The sequence below is a fragment of the Perognathus longimembris genome, chromosome 1 (assembly GCF_023159225.1).
Source record: "Perognathus longimembris pacificus isolate PPM17 chromosome 1, ASM2315922v1, whole genome shotgun sequence".
Classification (NCBI taxonomy): domain Eukaryota; kingdom Metazoa; phylum Chordata; class Mammalia; order Rodentia; family Heteromyidae; genus Perognathus; species Perognathus longimembris.
In genome coordinates, this window is record NC_063161.1 from 58,366,770 (window position 1) to 58,392,209 (window position 25,440).

The 25,440-nt window shown below is 38.0% G+C and overlaps 1 protein-coding gene across 1 annotated transcript in view; it reads right to left on the bottom strand.

Annotated features, from left to right (window-relative positions):
* The window catches only part of Tmem117 (transmembrane protein 117), a 374,448-nt gene that overhangs the window by 13,913 nt on the left and 335,095 nt on the right, over positions 1-25,440 (bottom strand). The window contains exon 7 of the mRNA XM_048365994.1: positions 852-981. Coding sequence (XP_048221951.1) covers positions 852-981 — 130 coding nt within the window. The remainder of the gene's footprint in view (positions 1-851; positions 982-25,440) is intronic.

Here is a 25,440-nt window from a genome sequence, read left to right on the forward strand (position 1 = left end):
TTCTAATTTTTAAAAATTACTATTTAAGTAGTTGTAAAGGAATTTTCATTTAACAAATCAGTTTATGAGTACATTATATCTTGATCAATGCCACCCCTTTCAACATTCTCACCCCCTCCCTTTCCCATCCCTTCCCTCACACTTCTTAAGTTTGTAGGATATACCTTCGATTCTTGTCTGCATTTCCCCCCTTTTCCCCTCAACGCCACCTTACTTTTTTTTGCTACTCCTGGGGCTTGGGACTAAAGGCTTGAGCACTGCCCCTGGCTTCTTTTTGCTCAAGGCTAGCACTCTACCTCTTGGGCCACAGCGCTACTTTCGGTTTTTTCTGTGTATGTGGTGCTGAGGAATTCAACCCAGGACTTCGTGCATGGTTGGCATGTGCTCTACCACTAAGCCACATTCCCAGCCCCACCTTACTCCTTTTAAGTACTTGCTACCTGGTGTTTTATTTTGCTGAACTTTGATTTTTGACTTTCTAAGGAATTGCATTCTTTGAGATCTTCCTTGAATCTACTGTACTTCAGTGAATACAGTTGTATACACTTGCATACCACCCATCATAGCTTCTTATGAATTCATAAACTAAATCAGGCTTTCATATATAAGGGAAACATCTATCCTCTGTGTCTGATTCTGTCTTATTCCCATTTTCCTGCTGGATGTAAACTCTGTGATTATCAAAGCTTCCAGAAGTGTAGATCCTCGACTGATAGCACTAAGTCCCCAGTCAACCAAGAATCATCTTGCATCTTTCAGTGAATGTATACTTTTCCAATGGCACGGTTTTCTTCTGACAGCAAACCCCAGGCAGGAAATGATCAAATGGCATTTGAAGTTCTATAACAAACCTGTTATGTGAATGCGGTACTCTTCCTTGAAAATCTTCTGGAAGAAAGGAATCTTGAACTGCATGTGAGGAGTGTGCAGCCCGGGGAGATTCACATCCACGTCGCCCATAAAGTGTGGGAATTCCCAGTCCTGTCACAAGAAATCACCACAGAAGCTTATCATGATCTGCTTAGTTCCAAACAGCCCCAACACCCCCCAAAAATGGAGGATTGTTTGTACAAGCACTTATTTTAAAATCATTTAAATGCAGACAGATGTTAGCTGCAGTTTCATTCTCTGACAGTCATTTTATGGGTAGTAGGTGGCAGCATGCATTAAAAAAATCAAAATTAAGTCATCACTTAGTTTCCTAGGATTTTTTGTCTTTGATGTGGTAGTAAGAAACAAACACAGGAGTAATTTGCATCCATATATGTTTGTTTCTTCTATTTTGGAGAACTAATCGTGTGTGTGTGTGTGCGTGTGTGTGTGTGTGTATGCTAATACTAGGGCTTGAATTCAGGGCCTAGGTACTGTCCCTTAGCTTTTTTGCTCAAGGTTGGTGCTCTACTTGTGCCACACCTTCACTTCTGCCTGTTTGCTGGCTAATTAAAAATAATAGTCTTTCCAATTTGTCTGACCAGGATGGCTTCAAATTTCGATCCTCAACTCTCAGCCTTCCGAGTAGCCAAGATTACAGTCAAGAGCTGTAGAAGCAATCTTTGTATTTTTAGAGAAAGGATATTATCAGTATAGAATATATTTGAAGTAAATTTGGCACATTTTTGCCTTGATACTTTCAAAAATATGAATGCCATCACAACTTGTTTTGCACAAGAAGGCAAAGAAAGAGGATCTGATTCCCTTTGCCAAGTACTTCACCTCAAACCACTCATCGTTGCTAACAACTGCACAAGATGTGCAGGTACTAAAAAATCCAGTCCTACTTTCTTACAAGTGACACGAAATTCAACAAAAAGATGGAGAATCTGACACAGTAATATGAGAGACCAACAGTGAACAAATTCTCAAGTTGCCATTAGCTACTTCTTAGTTGTCAAGGCCAAGTCAGGTAGGATGGCCCTCTGTCTCAGAAAGAAACACAACTGCTGTCGATGAAGGGTGTTGTAGATTTCTCATTTGCTCGTAGTATTTTGATAGAAGCACCCAAATAAGGTACATAACAGCAGTGAGGAAAGGATACACTAGATTTGAAAACACACTGGATATTGATCCACATGAACAAATTCTATTAATAACTAAATGACCACTAAATGACTAGGCAGTGGGGGGAACTGTACTGGGTCTTGAACTCAGAGCCTGGCCACTCTTCTTGAGCTTTTTCACTCAAGAGTGATGTTCTACCACTTGAGCCACAGCCCCACTTCTGGCCTCTTGGCAGCCTTGATAATCACAGAGTTTACATCCAGCAGGAATGTAATATTAGTGTGAGATTGCAAACCCAGAAAGAAACTCCGTGAAGATGTTGAAGGGATGACATAGATCAAGATGCATTGTCTATATAAACTGCTTTGTTGAATGGCAGTAAGAAAAGTGAGGTAAAGGGCAGGTTGGGAGGGATGGGTGAGAATATTGAAAGGGATGACACTGAGCAAGATGCACTGTATTCATAAACTGGTTTGTTGGATGGCAACTCCTTTGTACAACTACTTAAAGATAATAAAAACATTTTTAACCAACTTAAATTAATCCAAGGCTTTGGAGTGGGGCGATGCTAGTAATCTAGTGTGTAAACTTTTGGGGGTCTTGACATATAAAGTTTACTGCTCTCTCTGCTGAGCATTCTCCACAGATATTTTCCAACAGGCTTTAAGAAAAGGCAAGCATGTAACTATGTTAACCAAGGAGCCTTGACTCTGTTTCCTGATCCAAGAATCACCTCCCATGGTGAATAAGAAAAATATATACAAGAACAAATGGAACTATTCTTACTCTGGGTGTGTATAAATCTCACATTACTCTACTTTCAGTTCTCCTGATCTTTCAGATATTAGCAATAAATAAACATGCTGTTTCAGAATCTCAGAAAAATTCATGAATTAGGATTTTTTTTTGGTAGAAAATATGAGTAGGAAATTGGTGGGTTTTACACCTGCAAACTGTTGTTAAGGGTGAAGTATGGCCTTTGCTCCCCTCCCCCACTAGTCCCATCTTTGTTCTGTGAGATTTTGAAAATCCTAGTGAAGAAGAATTTCATTGGAATTAGACTCTTCGCTACAAAGGAAAAGTTAGGGTTCACAAATAAAATGACTGCCAGAGTATCTTTCTTTGTTCCTGATAAACGACACATATATTTTCAATAAATCTAGGCTGTTTTTATTTCTTGATGTAAAGTAGAGAATAAGCCTTGATAGCAGTTAGGCTACTGTATTTGGAATCAGCTCATTTTTAGAAAGACATTTTGTTTTGAAGGCTGTCATTTAGTTTTTCTTCCATAAACCTAAAGTTTTCTACTGGGTATGAAACTGGTTTTAGAGTTTGAAAGCCATCCCTGGAGATTTCTCATGGACTGTAATCAAACCCCATTCACTAAAATATAGTTTCTCAATTACTTCCCATTTCATCTTGAAGACAGAAAGCTAAGCTATAAAGGAATGGGGAGAGGAGGAAAGAGAGGGAAGGAAAAGTCCTGATCCTTATCTGGAAAATGACTTTACTTGGTTATTGTTCATTTTGCTTTCTATTTTTTATTGTTATTATAAAGGTGATATACGGTGGGGTTACCATTTCATGTCAGGTAAAGAGTACATTTCTTTTTGAACAATGTCACCCTTTTCCCCCCTCTCTCCCAGTTTCTCCCTCCTGTCCTCATCCACAAGTTGTATAGTTCATTTTCAACATAGTTGCTTTTTATTTTTAAGAAAGTATATGAGAAGGAGTTGTGGATGTTGTAGGGAGCGGTAAACTGTAAGAAAGAAGTATCTGGCACCATGTAAGGCATAATTTTTAAGAAAGAGGGCAAACAGTTGGGCACTGGTGGCTCATATCTGTAATCCTAGCTACCAAGGAGCTGAAATTTGAGGATTGTAATTTTAAGCAGGAAAATATATGAGACTTTTAATTAACAGTGAAACAAACAAACAAAAACACCTGAAGTGGAGCTGTGGCTCAAGTGGCAGAGTGTTAGCCTTGATCAAAAAAGCTCAGAGATTGTGCCTAGGTTCAAGCAATGCCTGAGTTCAAGCCTCAGGGCTGGGACAAAAAAAAAAAAAAAAAAAAGAGGCATGAACAAAAGAGATTATCTTCATTCATGAAATCTCCCAAATCTAGACCTTCTATTTCATGTTTTACAGTCATGCCTTCCCCCCACTCCCAAACTTTTTTACTTAATCTCCTAACTTCTTGTCTTCAATCTCTCTGCTATTAAAATTTTGCACTTCAATCCCAATATCTTTTACAGCTTTTTTTTTTTCCAGAGCTGAGGACAGAACTTGGGGCCTTGTGCTAGCTAGGAAGGCACCCCCAAATCCCAATATCTTTAAGCTCATTCTTTTTCCTTTTGTTTTATGATACTGGGGTTAGAACTCAGGGCCTAGTCCTTGCTTGGCAGGTGCACTATCCTGTGAATCACGATTCCAGTCCTGCTTTCTACAGATTATTTTGGAAATGGATTCCTACAGACATTTCTTCCCTAGCTGGCTTCAAACTGTAAATCTTCTAAATATTAACCTCTTGATTAGCTAGAATTAAAGATGTGGGGGTTACAGATACTCAGCTCCAGCTTCAGATTTATCAGTTCTTGAGTCAGTATAAAATTCTGGCATAAAAGGACTTGGAGTGGAATGGTAATAATTTCAGTGGCTACCATTTCTTCAGGGATGGTACCCAGGCCCCTTGTTCAAGCCCCAGTACCTGGCCCACATACACAAAAAAAGTATTTTATATTTGTCCTTCTGAAGAACTATTTATTTGATTCATCTGACTCACAAGAACAACCAACTCCATGTTTAACTTCCCCAGGAATCACTGGCCTCGCATCAGAATCTGATGAGTGAGAGATTTGATTGACTGAGAGCAAACACAGAGGTTGTTTTGGCCTCATGAGTATGGATAAATGGCCAATGTCCTACCCAGCTTGTATTATGAGACATGTGGCTTTCTTTCCTGGTGCATAAATGTAAAAGTTATATTTTGCACACTGGATAAAAATATTTATTTAAAGAGAATGACAAAACACAGTATGTACAGATACCTAAGCCTAGGGTAGATAAGCTCATCTAAGAACCATATATAATGAAATGGTGAGTCACTTTGTTATTTACGGAGTATGATCAGTAGTAAGTAGTTCAAAGCTTTGCTACTGCTCTCTGCTATGAAATCCAGCAGAAGTCTGTCATATTTGTGGGTCAATGATGTGAGAATTGTGTAGGCATGTGATATTATGGGATTCCAGTTTCATCCATTGGTGATGATGTGAACAGATTTCCAGCTTTACATCTTCTTCTCATATGAGACACAGTTAATTTTCATTCAGATGGACCAATTTCCCATATAAAAATAAATGAACAGTGTCATGATATATATCTAATATTATTTCTTAATGTACTTTGGTCTACTTCTGCCTGGAAGAATAAAAATCTGGTACTGATCCCCATTCCTCACGGACTATATTTGGTCTCGAGACCTTCTGAGTCCTCGCTCGATGAGGCTTTCTATTTGAGACTCATGCCTAGGAGTCAAGGAAAAGAATTTGGTGTATTATTCAGAAGAAGTCAAGCTTGAAACCAACACTATTTGAAACTCCTCAACTAGCATTCAATTTACCAAATCAAATGAAGAGAACTTGTTTCTATTTAGGAAGGCATTAGAGGATAAAAATGAAATAACACTACACTACTCTGCAAAAACGAAAGACATCGTATCAGAGGGGAAAAATTGTATTTTTCTTAGTTTATGATTAACCCTGCTTTTTTTAAGGAAATAAAAGATAGTTGATAACCTTTTAGAGTAGAATGGACAGTCAATCCTCAAATTAGGACATAAACCATCGACTTTTTAATGTATTAATTTACATATCTCATCTTTATATGTACTAGATTTTTAAGACTCAAATGATTTCAAAAGTCATCTTAACAAATACATGTCCTTCTTTCTTTGTCAGTCTCTATCTATCCATATTTCACAAGTGAATTTAAGTTCATGAATATCAGAACATTATTCTATCCTAAATTTCCACAGCTAAGTGTCCTTAGCTTTTCCATGCTTAGTGGTGTCCTAGCAACAAGATTTTTATTATGACAGTGAGCAGTGGTGGCCTGAAGAATTGCACTTACTCTTTTGGTGATATTTTTGTTTCTTATTAATAAACTAGAGGCCATGGTTTCTTTCTACAATGTTGTGCTTTTTCTAATCGGCAAAGTTGCCATAGCATCACTTGGCTGAATTAATCCTTGCAAACTTTGACCAATAGTAGGTTTAGCTGTATTTATTTGTTGCCTGTCTATCCCTCCACCACTCATCCTTGCTGGAAGGTAAGCTCCGGGAAGCTTAGAAGATTTATCTTTCCTGTTTGGTTCACCACTGTATTCCTCCTACCTGAAAAAAGGTCCAGCATACAGTTAAGAACTCAAACATTAGTTGCACTGGTGAATGAAGCACTCAGAAGGTTAAAGCTATACAACAGTCTTGCTTAACTGTCCATGGAAGTGGAACACAAGATGTATTTAAATAAACAGAAACAACACAACTACTGTTCGGGCAGTTAGAGGTTACTCACCACTATGATGAGTTATTATGAAAACTGTTATTTTTCTCCTTATTAACAAAGTACACTGGGATCATATAAAGATCTTTCAATGTTTTCATCCCCCTTCAACCCACTCCTTTTAACTTACTTTTCTTACTTTTGTGGTATAGACAATGAATTCTTGACTATAATCTTCCTCCTTCCCCCCTGCATTCTTCTACTCCTCTCCTCTAGGCGTTACTCTTGCAAGTACCCATGTCCTGGTACTTACTTTGTGGAGCTTTGACTTAGTCTTTCTCAAGAATTATACTGTTTGAGCTCTCCATAGAATCTATTAGGCTTTAGTTAATTCATTTGTAACCCTTTGCTTACCACCCAGTGCATTTACTTATAGATTTATAGACACATTCTAGCAACTATAAATGAGGGAAACCATGCAACCTTTGTTTCTCTGTGTCTGACTTCACTTAATATAATTTCCCACCATTTTCCATTTCCTTATAAATGGTACAATATCATTCTTTCTGATGGATGAATAGAATTCCATTGTGTATGTATACCATATTTTCTTGATTCATTTCTCTATTGGAGGGCATTTGGGCTAATTCTCTATCTTAGCTATGGTGAATAGTGTACTAATGAACATGGTTGTGCTGGTAGCTTTACTATAGCCCTGTTTATGCTCTATTAGATAGAAACCCAGGAGTGGAATTACAGGGACAGAGACTAGCTCACAGATCAAGATGCATTGTATACATAAACTGCTTTGTTAAGTGACAAAAAACCTCAATATATATCCTATAAAATTAAGAAGGAGAGTGTTGGGAGAAGTGGGTGAGAATGTTGAAAGGGGTGACATTGATTGAGATGTACTGTATTCATAAACTGCTCTGTTGAATGACTTCTTTATACAACTACTTAAAAACAATGAACATATTAAGAATAAAATATCACTGCAAAATATGTGTATGTACACACGCACACACAGAGGGCATGCAGTTCTCACTCTATGTAGTTGTGGGGATTGCGATGGTGGACAAGATAACAATGGAGGTTGAACAATCCTGAAATGCCTTGTATCTGTGAAGGAAGAGGATGAGACTAAACTCATTAAAAGCTCTTGAACAATAGAGGATAGAAGAAGAAAGAAAAATGGGAGTAGGAGAGGGTTTAATATGATCTTCAAAAACTATATATGTGTGTGGAATAACCCCAGTGAAACCACTTTGAACAACTAGCACAAACAAATGAATGGGCAAAATGTCAAACATGACCTGTCCAGGGATGTAGGCACTAGTGGGTATGGGAGGGTGAAGGAGAGTGAATATGGTCACATACCTAGTGTACACATGTACAAATGGAACAATGAAGCTTACTGAGATTGGGTTGGGAAGAAAAGAAGAGAGATGATACAGAGTGATAGAATGAATCTGATTGAGGTTCATTTATGTGTATATGGATAAGTAAAAAATGAAATTCCTTGTACAACTAATTGATAGTCATAATATTGTGGGAAAAAGTGAAGGATGTTCACATAAGAAGAAGCTGAAGGACATTTTTCATGTTATACTCAAATTTTCTCTTAATATTCACTGCCATTTCCTCCCCATCCCTCGAAGCACAAATATATCTATAACCTTATGGAATTTTCTCCTACAAGCACACATGCTATTCAACAGATTAAAAATCTCAGGGGAGGGGAGGACATTGGCTTTCTGGTTGAAACAGAATCTTTTAAAAGTTTATTTTCTTGGAGATGCCATTCAACAAAGCATTTTATGAATACAATGTGTTTTGGTCAATGTTGAAGTAGGATTTTTGTCAAGTAGTGGTAGAGATAGCATTCTGATTCATCTCCAAAACAAATCCAAAACAAATTGTAAACCTTTTATTTGAAATGCTTTCAAGACCTTGACTCTTTTATGTATTTCTGTGTATTCTAAGATGCAAAAGAAAATACCTGACAAAACTATTGTTGGCCTCCAATTCAAATTTTTCTTATGAATCTATTTTGTAGCATCATTTCTTCACCAATATTATTTTTCTTATTATCAAAAGGCAATTTGAATTTTCCTAGCTATATCTGAAGACAATGTATATCACTGAGATATAAGTATTTGTTTAGAACTTACTAAAAAATAACAACAATAAAAAATAAGTCAAGCCCAGAGCAGGTCTGAAAAGTAAGTATAGTCTATTACTTTGAAGAGAGCTTGCCTTAAGGCTTTGGGAAGATAGTGGGTTTTTAAGAACAAGCTTCATTACATTTGGACACCTTGAAACCATTATTCCTGTACCTGTCACGGTGAAAAAAACAACAGGTCTGATGAAATGCACTGGGGCTCAGTTACCGATGTCCTGCCCTGGCAGACGGATGAGATGAAGGACAAAATAAAAGTCAGTCTTGTAAGTGTTTACAACGGATGGAAATGCATCATGTGGCATCTAGGAATAATGGAAAATCAATACCCTTTACTAGGGCAAAACAGTTCACCAGTGCACCAAGCAAGAGTGCTTCACATCTTAAAAGACTCTCAATGAAATAGGAGGGAGTGATGGGGGAGTTGGGCAAAGCACTGGCTAAAGAGAGTTGTTGATAGCCAAAGTTATTGCAACGTTTAAAGAAAACACTCAATAATGTGTTGTTTTAGGCAGTTTCCCTGCATTACTAAATGACTTAATCTACTAAGCACTTCTTAAGAAGAGTAAACATCAACCAGAGTATACAATAGAAATGTATATTTTAACATCACACAAAGCTGTTCCCTGAGGTCCCGGAGCAGTCCTGATGGCAGGCAGCCCCTTCTCATTCAATAAAACCTTTTTAAATTTTTTCTTAAAAAATATATTTATATATTAAAAATCACACAAGACCCCACCCCAGTAATATGTACAATTTTTGTTTTAAATCTATCCATTAAAATCGTTTTGATTTAAAAATAAGAATTCATGAATATATCAAAAGAAAAACTGTATATACAGTCCAGATAGATCTCTCATGAGTTGCTGTTTGTAGGACCAGGGTTAAAGGGGCAGTGATTGGAGAGAAACTATGATTTAATTAGTTTCAACTAATTGTATTAGCATGAATTAAATTGAATTTTAGACTTTGGCTGTGAATCCATCTGGTCCTGGGCATTTCCTGCATGGGAGGTCTTTTATTTCCATTTCTATTCCATTGCTTGTTACAGGTCTATTTAGTTGTCTTAAATCTTCTTGGTTTAACTTGGGTATATTAATATTCACTAGGAATTCTTCCATTTCTTCCAGATTATCCAATTGGTTAGCATAAAGGTTTGCAAAGTATTCCTTCCCTTATACTGTTCTGTATCTTGCTTGTTTTTGGCATAATGTTCCTGTTTTCGTCTCTAATTTTATTTATTTGGGTGTGTTCTCTTCTTTTTGGGTCAGGTTTCCGAAGGGTCTATCAATTTTGATAAGTTTTTCAAAGAACCAACTCTGTTTTGTTGGTTTTTTTCTATGGTTTTTTTTTTTTTTTTTTAGTCTCTAATAATTTCTAATTTAATTTTGATTACTTGTTTCCATCTACTGGCTCAGAGTTTGGCTTGCTCCTCCTTTTCAAGGAGCTTAGAGTGCATCATTAAATTGTTGGTTTGAGATTTCTCCAATTTGTTGATGTAGGAACTAAGAGCTCTGTGTACATTTGCCTATGAGTACTACATTTACTGTGTCCCAGAGGAGCTGCTATTTTGTGTTTTGTTAAATTCCATAAACATTTGAATTTCCATTCTGATCTCTTCAATGACCCACTAGTCATTCAACAATGTGTTGTTCAGTCTCCACCAGTTATAGAATTTTCTGTGAGACCACACGGATCACAAGGACAATAGCTATGTGCATGTGATCATATAAAATGATACTTTATTGAGATGAACTCCAAGAAATGGAAAGAGAGGTTTTAAAATTTGACTCTGTGTGTGTGTGTGTGTGTGTGTGTGTGTGTGTGTGTGTGTGTGTTTTACCCCTTTTGTTGCTGTTTTGGACTTCTGTACCTTTTGTCTTGTATATAAGTTTATCTGATTTCAGGAGGGGAAGAGAAAGCACAGAAATGATGGGAAAAAGGGTGAACTACATCAGCAATGATACTCACTAGACACTAAGTTGAAAAAGAACTATACAACTTGTAGGGAAGGGGAGTCAAGAGGGAAAAACTGGGAGAAAGAAGGGACAAGGTGATACCGTTCAAAAGGAAATGTACTCATTACCTGACTTATGATGTAACTGTAACCCCTCTATGCAACATGTTTATAATAAAAAAGAACTAAAAAATGAATTTTATTTGTTTAGACTTCAGGACTCTAGGATCTGCAATTTTCTTTTTCTATTTTCAGTAGAATTTGCAATGAATGATTTTAAAAGCTGGCTTTCTTGTAGATTTATAGGCATTTTCTAGCTACCACAAATGAGGAAAACCTTGCAGCCTGTCTCTCTGGGTCCAACTAACTTCATTTAATATAAGTTTTTTCTAAGTTTTCCCATTTCCTTATGAATGGTACAATATCATTCTTTCTGATGTGTGAGTAGAATTCCATTGTGCATATATAACTTATGTTCTGTATCCATTCATACATTGAGGGGTATCTGGGTTGATTCCATATCTCGGTTTTGGTAAACAGTGCTGCAATGAACATGTGCTGGTAGCTTTGGTATGGCCTTGTTTGTGATCTATTGAATAAACACCAGGAATGGAATTGCTGGGTTATAGGGAAGTTCTATGGTGTGTGTGTGTGTGTGTGTGTGTGTGTGTGTGTGTGTGTGTGTGTGTGTGTGTGTTGTATAGGGGGAACCTCCAAGCTGTTTTCCATAGTGTTTGAACTTTGAACTGAGCTTACATTCCCACCAACACTGGATGGTAAGAAAGGGGTTATAAATGAGTTAACTGAAGTATAATAGATAACATAGTGTAGAGATAACATAGTAAGAAGAATAAATGAAAGCCCAACAAAATAAGTGCCAGGAAATAGGTATTTGCAAGAGGGGAGGGTAGGACCAAAAGGAGAGAGATAGAAAAATGAAAGGGAAAGGGAAAAAATGCAGGCAAGGATTCAGTGTACATACCACAGAATTGAGAAATATAATTAAAGGGATGGGTCAAAGGGAGGTGAAGATGCTGAAGTGGTGACACAGATCAAGATGCATTGTACAGATAGACTGCTGTGTTATAATGCAAAAAAACCAACAACACATAGCCTAAAATTAAGATAAGTAAGGGAAGGAGTGAGTTGGGAGGGGTGGGTGAGAATTTTGAAATGAATAACATTGATCAAGGTGCACTGTATTCATAAACTACTTCAGTGAATGACAATTCCTTTGTACAAGTACTTAAAGATAATAAAATACTAAAAAACAAAAATTAAAGCTGGCTTTCACCAGTACAGATGCACTGGTGGTGAATAGCTAGTATGTATTCTGACTAGAGAGAGTCCATTCTTGCTGGTCAGTGGTTAAATACTGTATCACTCTTTGAGGAGTGAAAAATGGTTGTTTTTCTGAAAAAGAAAATAGGCTTGAATGAAACAGGCTGTTAGAAAAAAATAGGCTGGTTTCTCCTTGCTCTGCTCCCAATGTTTTTCCCTCTTTCTTAGTAAAGACTTCAGAGTCTAAAAACACCAGAGCCTCCCCTTCTGACCCCATGGGCCATTCAGTGCTAAGGTGTAACAGAAAGCAAAACCTTCAGAGCAATGGATTTGAACTACTCCACTTTCCAAGTCTATCTTCAATGAAGTTTAGGTCAAGTGTGTTCATCCACTGAGCTCTAGAGAAAAATTACCTACCCGCAAGTAAGAGAACAAAGAGTAAGGAAGCAAGATATATTGGGGCAAGTTAGAGGGGAGAAAAAACAAAGTACATTTTGTTGTTTTGGAATTACACCCTTAGTGAGTAGAGTTTTCTGAACTATTGTAAGTCCAGAAGTCAAAGGCCAAGAAAAGTGAAACACACCTTGCTCTACTGTTACATACCTATGGGAAGGGTGTTATGGAAAACTAAGAGTCCTTCTGAAAAAAAGAAATCTCCATGCTGGTGGTAAAATCTTAATCTGCACAATAACAGTTGCATTGTCTTTGTACCAGCACAGCTCATTTAGCAAAACTTGATGTGGCTAGGCTGGCCTTGGTTTACAAATTCTAAATAGTCCTAGCTGAGTGAACATGAAGCCTACAACTCTCAAAGAAATCACAAACTACACACTCCCACAGGAAGGTGTCACAATAGTTAACAAATTCCTTAGATTCATTAATTCTTAAATCAATTCAATAGTATAAAATGCTCAGTAGATATGAAGCATGGAATTCAGTCAGTAGCCCCAAACCATATCCAAACCATATAAACCATATATATATATATATATATATATATATATATATATATATATTCCCATTAGTATTGCTAAAAATTCTTCCTACACATCCCATGTAGAATTATGACTATCTTTTCATGTTCGCTTTAGTCTAAGAAAACAAACTCTGTTCTGAACTTGCTCTGTGCCACACAGATACAATATTTATCCTACGAAGCCACATTCATGATAGTACATTTTTCTCTCATAGTATAAGGCAGTAGACTGAGGCTCATGAAGCCATCAGGTTGTTAGCTCAGTACTGTACAATCAATAGCAAATGGGTTTGCTCCAGAGTAAGCTAAATGCAAAGACATTTTTGATTCATTATAGCAACTTTCTCATGACATTTCCAATGTCTACAGGCTGAAATTATATTTCCACCATTTGTTTCTGCCTGATGCTAAATTATATCTGAAATGAAAGTGGTGTGGCTTAGCTCACCATAAAATAATGTGTTCTTCATAAAGTATCACAGACTTTCCTGCCTGGGTTGGCTTTGAATCATAGTCCTCAGGTCTCCGCCACCTGATTAGCTAGTGTTGCATATGTGAGCCACTGGTGCTAACCAAAAATAGTCTTTATATATAAAAATCTACATATAAAATTGTATAGTATATATAATTATAGACATACACTTATAGGTATATATATATATACTTTATATATATATTTATATTAAAAAGATCTATATCTATATATATACAAATAATATATATCTTTTTTTTTGTCAGTCATAGGGCTTGAATTCTGGGCCTGGGCACTGTCCCTGAACTCTTCATCTCAAGGCTACTATTCTACTACTTTGAGCCATAGTGCCACTTCCGGTTTTCTGGTGGTTAATTGGAGATAAGAGTCTCATGGACTTTCTGCCCTAGCTGGCTTTGAACTGTGACAGCCTCCTGAGTAGCTAGGATTACAGGTGTGAGCCACCAGTGCCTGGCCTAGAATATATATCTTTCTGTATACTTTGTACCTATCAATCTGTCTGTCTGTCTGTCTGTCTGCCTATCTATCTGTAAGTATATATAAAGTTATATTATATATAATTTACATATTATATGTAATTTCTTTTTTTTTTTTTTTTGGCCAGTCCTGGGGTTTGGACTCAGGGCCTGAGCACTGTCCCTGGCTTCTTTTTGCTCAAGGCTAGCACTCTGCCACTTGAGCCACAGTGCCACTTCTGGCCATTTTCTGTATATGTGGTACTGGGGAATTGAACCCAGGGCCCCATGTATACGAGGCAAGCAGTCTTGCCACTAGGCCACATCCCCAGCCCCTAATTTCTAATTATATAGTCTTATATAGACACTATAGAAATATATTCATTATATATAAAATTATATGTAATTTAGTTATATTATATATAACTTATACAGTAGTTATTTATAGCCTTTGCATATAAACTATATAAATATATATTCATATATAAAGATTATATATGAAAGTCTAATGAAATGTATACAATGGTCATATTTGTGCTTATATTGTGGTTGTGCATATTGTTAAGTGGTAACATTTTCTCCCTCTGGCAGTACTTGGGTTTGATCTCAGAGCAGCTACAATATCAGCAAACCACACCATCAGCCCTTTTTTGCTCTGGTTACTTTTGGGGATAGGGTCTTGGATAAGCTTTGTACCTGGGGATACAAGTTTCCTACCTGTCTCCTATGCAGCTAGAATAAATAACATCAGTAGACCATTGATGGATGGTCTCACTAATGTTTCCAGTGCCTTCTATGTGATTAAGTGCTAAAACTTCTCTACTATGTGCCTGAATTGAATGGAGCCAAACACAAAAAAAAGATCTATGATGGTACACACATATTTGTACACACAAACACTGAATAACAATTCAAACAGTATTTTATCTTAAGGTCTTCATTGTTGTGTATTTCAATAGAGTCCTTTAGTTATTATGTTGTAGGGAGCCATTCACTTAAAAGATTAGTTCCTCTTGCTTATAAATTATGGTCCAAAGAAGACACGAAGTTCACAAATACAAAATTACAAGTAATTTCATTCAATGTCCCTCTTCTTTTTGTCTGTATCATTTTGAGGCAGGGTTTCTTTCACTAGCTGGCCCATGATTCTCTTGCCTCCACCTTTACAATGTTGAGGTAACTGTCATTCACCACTATACCTAGCTCCAATATCCTTTCTTACATATGGTATTTTTAAAAATAAAATGATCAGCATGACCATTGTTAACAAAGGGCATCTGTAATGTTATTTTGGGGTTGAAGTTTCATATCATATTTCTAATATAATGTGTCATAGTTAGGAATATTGCAACCAATATCCTTAGGCACATGTAGAAATTGAGTAACAATGAATTTTGGGAAGGTAAATATTATCAGACAATAATTTTCTACAACCTCAGAATAACATTGCATAAAAATTTTACTCATGAAAATTGGTATGTCTATGGTTTTGAAAATTGACTCTTAATGCATGAAAAGCCATATGGGACGACTTCCGGGAAGACGGCGGAGGAGCAGCAGAGCCCTAGCTGAGCTCCCTCTGACATCGCAGTTTTCCCATCCAACAGAAACTTTTACCCCTAGAAAGATAGCAAAAGTAAGTTATAATAGTACAGGGATTCTGGCCAGGAAGGAAAAATTGACTTTGCTTGGCTGAAAACTCAGATTTGAGCTCCTGGTGTGTCCTGCCACCACACCAGTGCCGGCACCCACACAACACCCCACACTCCGAGCACCTAAAGCACTCAACGGAGACCGGGGAGAAATCCTCCAGATGGCGGCATTCAGACAGATCGCAGGCTGAGCACGGACGAGCCGAAAGCACAGAGAAAGCGTGAGTACCCCACGAAAGTCACTCTCACTCGCACACACAGAGCAGCTCCTCCCCCACCCCAGAGCAAAGCACCACCTTTGACACTGGCATAGGGTCAGACCAGACTGGAGCTAAAGCCCACCTGGGGAAAGTGAGGACAAAGCGGCCATCTTTGAGAAGGGCAAGAGGGACTGACCAGTGAGAGCCAGCTCACCCAGGAGTTCAACCCCTGCCCAGGCCGGGGGACGGGGGTGGGGGGGGAGGTCTTGTCCTAGGCCTCGGCTCAGCTAGAGGTGGCCTGCCCGGACCGCTGGAATTCCTCAATTAAAAGCAAAAGCGACGAGCAGCTACCGTACCGGCAGCACAGAACAGCCACACGGGAGAACAAACAGTTCCCGAGACAGAGAACAGTTCCATTTAGAAGCCCAATTCCCAGCCCAAAATGGAGCTGAATTCCATACCTTGCTCTACCCAGGAGGCCGCCCCACCCAGGAGGGAGGAACCTCCCCCAGGCGAGCAAGCCTCAGCTGGGTAAACCAGACCTGAGGCACCCCGCCCTGCTGAGTCCACAGGCTATTCAAAGCCAGGCATTAAAGGCAGCAGCCCTACAGCAGACGGGTGGAGCCACGGTTCCCAAGACTGTTCACCTCCCCATCTACAGAGGACGCCCAAGACTTACCTGCAAGCTGTGTGAACCACAGAGCCCCAGGATTTCACTGACAGGGGAAGAGGGTCAGAGCAGATCGACCCCCTGCGAACTGAAAGCAAGTCAAACCAGCCAAGTGGCAGAATAGACAGCAGACCATCGCAAGGAAACCAGAGACTGTAGAAAGCCCACCCAAACAGGGAAGACTCCTTTTTATTTTTTTATTTTTTCTCAAACGTTTTTTAAGCTTTCTTTTTTATTCTTTATATTTTCATTTCTGAAACATCATTGGTTTGTTTTTGTTTTCCATTTTTACTCGTTGGTTCTATCAAGTTCTTTTTTGTTGTTTGTTTTTTTTTTCCTGATTTTTTTCTTTTTTCCTTTTTCTTTATTTTTTTTAAATTTTTCTCTGTTAGGTGCATCCGTCTTCCAGTATTATTTCTTTATTTCTCTCTTTGCATTCTCTTTCTATAAAAATTACTGTCCTATGAATAACACCTCCACTCTTTACTGCTAACTCTCCATTGTCTATCATTTTAACCTTGTTCTTTCTACTGATTCTACCCTCCTCCACATTTCCACATCACTGAAACTAAACCAAAATCATCACACCCCCCATACATTCTACTCTATTCTCTTTACTACCTCTAACTTACCCTCATGACTTATTTCTAGGACCTCCAGATTCCATTGACTCCTGGCTACTGGATAGAGGGTATCCCTGCTTATTCTGACTGAATCAAAGGGGTTCATAGAGAAAGCCAGTCCAAAAAGAACTTAATATAAGAACAAGAATTGCTCATAGGGTTGTAACAGTAAATAAGTAACTACTGATAGAGGGCTCAGGATTGATTGTTATATTGAAATTGTATTCTTTAGGAACACCAAATATAATTTTATACACAGGTATAAAAGGTATCCATATATAATTATGAACTTCTAAGATTTACACAACAGTGCTTGGTAAGGTCTGCTTTGAGTCTTAAACGGTGCTCACAGGTGCTTGTAGTTTGGCATTCCCAATCCAAATGGGCAGAAGAAACACAAGAAAGATGGCAAACAATGGAGTATTATCTCTCACTCAAAGAAAGCAGGAAGCAGAGCAGTCAATCAAAGACATAGAAGAGAACCCTCAAAATGCTCTACAAAGTTTACTGATAAACATGAAAAATGAAAAGTTTGAATCTCTTCAGTCAATTATTCTAGAGCATGTGGAGGCAAAGCAAAAATTAATGGAGAATTTCATGGCCTCCAAAAATAGAAAGATAAATGAACTTCAAGAGTCTAATGAAAAGATAACTACCCAGCTAAAAGATTTGAACGACAGCACTCAAAACCAAATTAATGAAGTTAATGAAGTAAAGAAATCGATGCAGGACCTAAGAGATAATTATAGCAAGGACATGGAAATCATCAGGAAAACCATTCAGAAGGAAAAAAAATTCGAAATCAAGTACCTGGCCTACAGTCCCAACTAACTGAAGTAGAGAATCGAATCTCAGGAGCTGAAGATTCCCTAGAATCTATGGAGAAAGATCAAAAAGCAATACAAAACCAATCCAATCAACAAAACAGATCGCTCCAGGAGATTCAAGATACAATCAGAAAGTCCAATTTAAGGATAATAGGTGTTAAGGAAAATCTGGAGAAGGAAGTTAATGGAATAGGCAACCTATTTAACAGAATATTAGCTGAGAACTTCCCAAATATCCAGGATAGGCCTATACAGATAAAAGAAACATTTAGAACCCCAAACTGACCAGACCAGAATAGGACATCCCACTGACACATTGTGATCAAAACAGGATCAATAGAGTCCAAGAAAGGCATCCTTAAAGCTGTTAGGGAGAAGAAAACAATCACATATAAAGGAAAATCCATCAGAATTACCCCAGACTTCTCAGCAAAAACCATGAAAGCAAGGAGAGCATGGAATGAGGTAAGCCAAACCCTATATAAAAATAACTACCAACCAAGAATACTGTACCCAGCTAAACTCTCATTCATTGCCGAAGGTCAAATAAAAGTCTTCCTCAGTAAGGAAAAACTGAAACAATATATCTCCACCAAACCAGCTTTACAAAAAATCCTGAAAGATGTACTATACAGGGAAAATAATCAAGATCCCAATGCAGACAGAGAAATGAACCCTAAATAGTAAACCAGAATATCAGATCAACAAATGGGAAGACTCAACCTTTAACAAGATAGGGATAATGAAAGGAACAAATGATCATCTCTCAATCCTAACTCTCAACAGTAATGGACTTAATTCGCCAATCAAACGACATAGGCTCATAAGGTAGATCAAAAATCAAGATCCATCTTTCTGCTGTCTCCAAGAGACTCATCTATCCAGCAAAAGTAAACATCTTCTTTTTTTTTTTTTTGGCCAGTCCTGGGCCTTGGACTCAGGGCCTGAGCACTGTCCCTGGCTTCTTTTTGCTCAAGGCTAGCACTCTGCCACTTGAGCCGCAGCGCCACTTCTGGCCATTTTCTGTATATGTGGTGCTGGGGAATCGAACCGAGGGCTTCATGTATATGAGGCAAGTGCTCTTGCCACTAGGCCATATCCCCAGCCCCAAAGTAAACATCTTCTAAAAGTGAAAGGCTAGAATCAAATTTATCAAGCAAATGGCCCCCATAAGCAGGCTGGTGTTGCAATCCTAGTATCAGACAAAATTGACTTCAAATTAAAAAAGGTAAGAAGACACAAAGAAGGTTACTACATACTAGTAAAGGGATCTCTCCTACAGGAAGATGTAACCATCCTAAATATCTACACACCAAATACAGGAGCACCTAACTTCATCAAACAAACATTACTGACTCTAAAAACACTCATAGACGCAAACACATTGATAGTTGGGGACTTTAACACTCCACTATCACCTCTGGATAGATCAACATGCCAAAAACTGAACAAAGAAACCAGAGAACTAAACTATTGCATAGACCAACTAGCCTTAATCGACATCTATAGAATATTCCACCCTGCAGAACAACAGAATACACATTCTTCTCTGCAGCACATGGAACATCCTCCAAAATAGATCACATCTTAGGGCCCAAAGAAAATCTGTACAAATTCAGAAGTATCAAAACCATTCCCTGCATTCTCTCAGACCACAATGGAATAAAATTAGAGCTCAATTCAAACAGCCACCACAGAAAATCCTATAGTTCATGGAGACTAAACAACACACTGCTGAACCATCAGTGGGTCAATGAAGAAATTAAAATGGAAATTCAAATGTTTATGGAACTCAACCAAGTTGAGGACACAAAGTACCAGCTCCTTTGGGACACAGCAAAGGCAGTACTCAGAGGGAAATTTATATCTCTGAGTGCATACACCAACAAACTGGAGAAACAGCAACTCAATTCAATAATTTAAGGAAGCACCTTAATTTCCTTGAACGAGAACAACAAGCCAAACCCAAGTCAATAGACAGAAGCAAAAAATTAAAATCAAATTAGAATTAAATCAATTAAAGGTGAAAAAAACCATCAAAAGAATCAACAAAACAAAGAGTTGGTTCTTTGAAAAAAATCAACAAGATAGACAGACCCCTAGCATACTTGACCAAAAAAAGAAGGCAGCACACTCAAATAAACAAGATAAGAGATGAATCAGGCAACATCACCACAGAAAAAAACAAAATTTAGACCATAACAAGGGACTATTTTGCAAACCTTTATGCCAACAAATTCGAGAACTTGGAAGAAATGGATGATTTTCTAGAAAAAATCCATATCCCCAAACTCAACCATGAAGATTTAAACCTTCTAAACAGACCCATATCCACTATTGAAATAGAAACGGCAATAAGTGATCTCACATCCAAGAAAAGCCCAGGTCCAGATGGATTCACAGCAGAATTCTACAAGGCTTTCAAAACAGAACTCACACCAATACTTCTCAAACTCTTCAATGAAATTGAAAGATAACGTTCACTACCAGACACTTTCTATGACGCCAGTATAACCCTCATCTCAAAACCAGGCAGGGACTCATCACGGAAAGAGAACTATAGACCGATTTCCCTGATGAACATAGACTCAAAAATTCTCAACAAAATTCTGGCCAATAGACTTCAACAAGTCATCAAAAAAATCATACACCACGATTAAACTGGATTCATCCCAGGGATGCAAAGATGGTTCAATACACGCAAGTCAATTAATGCAATTCACCACATCAACCGGAGCAAGGTAAAGAACTACATGGTTATATCACTCCATGCAGAGAAAGGGTTTGATAAAACCCAGCACCCATTTATGCTAAACGCCCTGGAAAAACTGGGATTCCAGGGATCATTCCTGAATATAATCAAGGCAGCTTATGACAAACCAACAGCAAGCCTAACTCTAAATGGTGAAAAACTAAAGCCATTCTCTTTAAAATCAGGAACAAGACAGGGATGTCCACTCTCTCCCCTTCTCTTCAACATAGTACTAGAATTTCTAGCCAGAGTAATTAGGCAAGAAGAAAATATAAAGGGGATCCAAATAGGAAAATATGTAGTTAAACTTTCTCTCTTTGCAGAACACATGATCCTATACCTAAAGAACCCCATAGACTCTACCCCCAAGCTACTAGAGCTGATCCAAAACTTTGGCAAAGTTGCAGGATATAAAATAAACCTTCAAAAATCATTGGCCTTTCTCTATGCTAACGACCCAAAGACCGAGGCTGAAATCAGGAAAACAACTCCTTTTGCAATAACCTCAAAAAACATAAAGTACCTAGGAATAACCTTAACCAAAGAAGTGAAAGACCTCTACGATGAGAACTTTAAAACTGTGAAAAATGAAATTAAGGCAGAACGAAGGAAATGGAAAAACCTCCCATGATCCTGGATTGGGAGGAATAATATAATCAAAATGGCAATATTGCCATCTACAAATTCAATGCAATACCCCATTAATATCCCAACACCATTCTTTAATGAAATAGAGGAAACAATCCAGAAATTCATATGGAACAATAAAAGACCTAGAATAGCAAAAATAATCCTAAGCAGAAAGAACGGTGCTGGAGGAATTACAATACCCAACTTCAAGCTGTATTATAAAGCTATAGTAATAAAAACAGCTTGGTATTGGCACCGGAACAGGCCTGAAAACCAATGGAACAGAATTGAAGACCCATAAATGAACCCACAGAACTATGCCTAGTTAATCTTTGATAAAGGAGCTAAAACAATAGTCTGGAAGAAAGATAGCCTCTCTAACAAATGGTGCTGGCAAAGCTGGTTCAACACATGCAACAAACTAAAACTAGATCCTTAGATATCACCCTGCACCAAAATCAAGTCCAAATGGATCAAAGACCTAGAAATCAAAACAGACACCCTGAAAACACTAAAGGAAAGAGTAGGAGAAACACTTGGGCTCCTTGGCACAGGACGGAACTTTCTTAACAAAGACCCAGAAAGGCTACAAATCAAAGAAAGGTTAAACAAATGGGACTGCATGAAACTGCAGAGCTTCTGCACCGCAAAGGACATAGCTTGCAAGATAAACAGAAAGCCCACAGATTGGGAGAAGATCTTTACTGGATATTCAACGGACAAAGGCCTCACATCTAAAATATATGCAGAACTAAAAAAAATTACCTTCCTCCAAAACAAACCGCAAAGAACCAATAGTCCCCCCATCAAGTGGGCTAGAGACTTACAAAGAGACTTCTCTGATGAGGAAATGAGAAAGGCCTAGGGACATATGAAAAAGTGCTCACTGGCCTTAAAAGAAATGCAAATCAAAACAACATTGAGATTCCATCTCACTCCAGTAAGAATGTCCTATATCAAGAAAACTAACAATAACAACTGTTGGAGGGGATGTGGCCAAAAGGGAACCCTACTCCATTGTTGGTGGGAATGCAGACTGATTCAGCCACTCTAGCAAGCAGTATGGAGATTCCTCAGAAGGCTAAACATAGAACTCCCCTATTACCTAGCAGCCCCACTTTTGGTTATCTATCCAAAAGACCACAAACATAATCACACTAAAGCCACCAGCACAAAAATGTTCATCGCAGCGCAATTTGTCATAGCGAGAATCTGGAACCAACCCAGATGCCCCTCAGTAGACGAATGGATCAGGAAAATGTGGTACATATACACAATGGAATTTTATGCCTCTATCAGAAAGAATGACATAGCCCCATTTGTAAGGAAATGGAAGGACCTGGAAAAAGTTATACTAAGTGAAGTGAGCCAGACCCAAAGAAACATGGACTCTATGGTCTCCCTTATAGGGAATAATTAGCACAGGTTTAGGCAAGTCACAGCAGAGGATCACAGGAGCCCAATAGCTATACCCTTACTAACACATAAGATAATACTAAGTGAAATGAACTCCATGTTATGGAAATGATTGTTGTAACTACTTTCAACGTGCCATATGTAATTGTAGCCTCTATTATTGATGATCTTCTTGTAGCACCTTCCTGTGGTTGTACCTACACTATCTCTGTAATCTTATCTGAGTATATTGGAAACTGGGTATCCTGGTATTAGAACTAGGAAATTGGAAGGGAATACCAAAATCGAGAGACACAGGGTAAAAAAAGACAAACAACTACAAAAGCAATACTTGCAAAATTGTTTGGGGTAAATGTACTGAACAACTCATGAGGGGGGGAGGGAAAGGGAGAGAGGGGAGGGGGGAATGAGGGATGAGGTAACAAACAGTACAAGAAATGTATCCAGTGCCTAATGTATGAAACTGTAACCTCTCTGTAATTCAGTTTGATAATAAATATATATATAATAAAAAAATTGAAAAAAAAAGAAAAGCTATATGGAAACAATAATAAAAACAAAGCATAAAACATAAAAATTAGCCTTCAAGCATTGGATTGTACTTGATGAAAACTAGGTAAATGTGAACTCATCACATGTACTTGCAAGTTCCCATAGGCTTTCCCTTTATGGATATCTGAAATACAGCAATCAATTCATTTGTTAATTTTTCCTGCATAAGTCTAAGAACACTTGATTCATGGCTTCTCACTAGAGGAAGACTTGGCAAATCAACAGAATTATAAAACTGTCCAGGTGATAGATTAGATTTAGAAATTATTTATATGAAGAACGTTTCAAATACTTTGACAAATATGTGATTTACCAACAGGCCTACACCCTTAATTCTCAACCCTGAGAGCTCTTGATGTTTACTACTGTGTTTATCTTTCAATAACAAATACACCCCAACAACTACAAACACTAATCAAATTCCTCTATGAATCATGTATCATCTACCATTTAAGTAGCCTTTTGCTGAAATGGGGACCTCTTCAAATTTCTTCTTTGGGAACAATACATAAGCAGAATGATTAGGTTTTTTTTTTAATGTAAACACTGCGAGATTTATTAATACACTCCCAATCAATAAAAGATCTACCTCCAATTGTATTTTCCAAGCCCCAATTGTTTTTTTGTGTGTGAAAGAACAAATATTATCATAATATTAGTCACTTTCTATTTTTTCTTTTTGCCAGCCATTGGTTTATGATTTAACATGCTCTCACAGTTAATTTTATAGTATAATCAATAGGTTGCTCACCCGTCTCCATTCACAAATAGAGATATCCTCTAAGGCTGTTTGAATGAAAGAAAATATGCTTCCCTTTTCTAATATTAGTAAGTGTGCTGCTTACCACAGCTCCAGCCGCTCATTATAATTTGGGGATCTTATAGGAAGCTCCAACACTGAGTATCTACTGGCACAGCTCTTCACAGATTTCCTTGTTGTTGGTGGTAGTGGTGGTGGTGGTGGTGTGTGTGTGTGTTTGTGTGTTTGTGTGTTGGTACTAAGCTTGAAGTCTGGGATTTTCTCTCTCACTTGGCTTCTTCTATCAAGGTTAGCGTTTTACTACTTTAACCATACCTCCACTTGCAGTTGTTTTTTTTGTGGTTAATTAGAAATAAGTCTTTCTGATTTGTCTGCCTGATCTAGCTTTGAATTCTATCCTCAGATCTCAGCCTCCTGATTAGCATGATTAGCCTCCTGATTAGCTGATTAGCATGAGTCATTTGTGCCAGGCTCAGCTTTCCTGTAAAAAAAATCTTTGAAACAGTTCCAAAGGGGATATTTTATTTTTCCTATTTTACAACTCTGATGTCTAGACAGGCAGCTGATTTGCCTGCTCTAATATACCTAGCAAGTAGAAGAAAAAGAATCAAATCTAGGTCTGTCAAATTACATATGGGTGTTTTTATGCTCTCTTGATAAAGGTGAATTAGGTCTTATTCTAATGGCCTTACATTTCTGCCTTGGTTTAATCATTGTTCCTTTTGTCTCTCTCACTGAATGAAACTACTCAACTACATAGAAATATTTCCCTCCATTGTGTAGAGAAAGGCTTCAGACTTCCTTTGTGTTTTTCCTTCTTGCTTCTTTTTCCTACTGCTGTCTTTGGTTTCCATAGCCACTGTTTGTGCATTGAAAGTATGTCCTTCCAGGCACAGGGGGCTCATGCCTGTCACCCTAGTTATTCAGGCAGCTGAGATCTAAGGAGGGTAGTTTGAAGCCAGCCTGGACCAGAAAGTCTGAGAGACTTATCCCCAATAAACTGAAAGCCCCAAATGGAGCTGTAGCTCAACCGATAGAGTGCTAGCCTTGAGCAAAAAAGCTCAGAGGCAGTGCCTAGACCCTAAGTTCAAGCTCTAAACTGGCACGAGAAAAAAAAGAAAAGAAAACATAGAGAGCATTTGGGGCAGCATCAAGCTAATGATGACTGCTGGGTTGAGAATGGAGGCTGAAAATGATCCAGATATATACAAAGAAAGAACATTGAGAAAAGTGTGTGCTTAATTACCTACTCTATGCCAAATATTCTTCCTTGTGAGGAATGAGATAGTGAACAAAATCTGATGTTCATCTTGACTTACTAAAACAGAGTCTAGTAAGACAGTTGAACATTCACCAAGTAATGGTGAAAAGAGACTTGAGTTTTTCTGAGGTAACTTGTGCGGCCATGTCTATCATTAATAACTTAAAAATCACAATGCTATAATTTTTTTTTTTGGCCAGTCCTGGGCCTTGAACTCAGGGCCTGAGCACTGTCCCTGGCTTCTTCCCGCTCAAGGC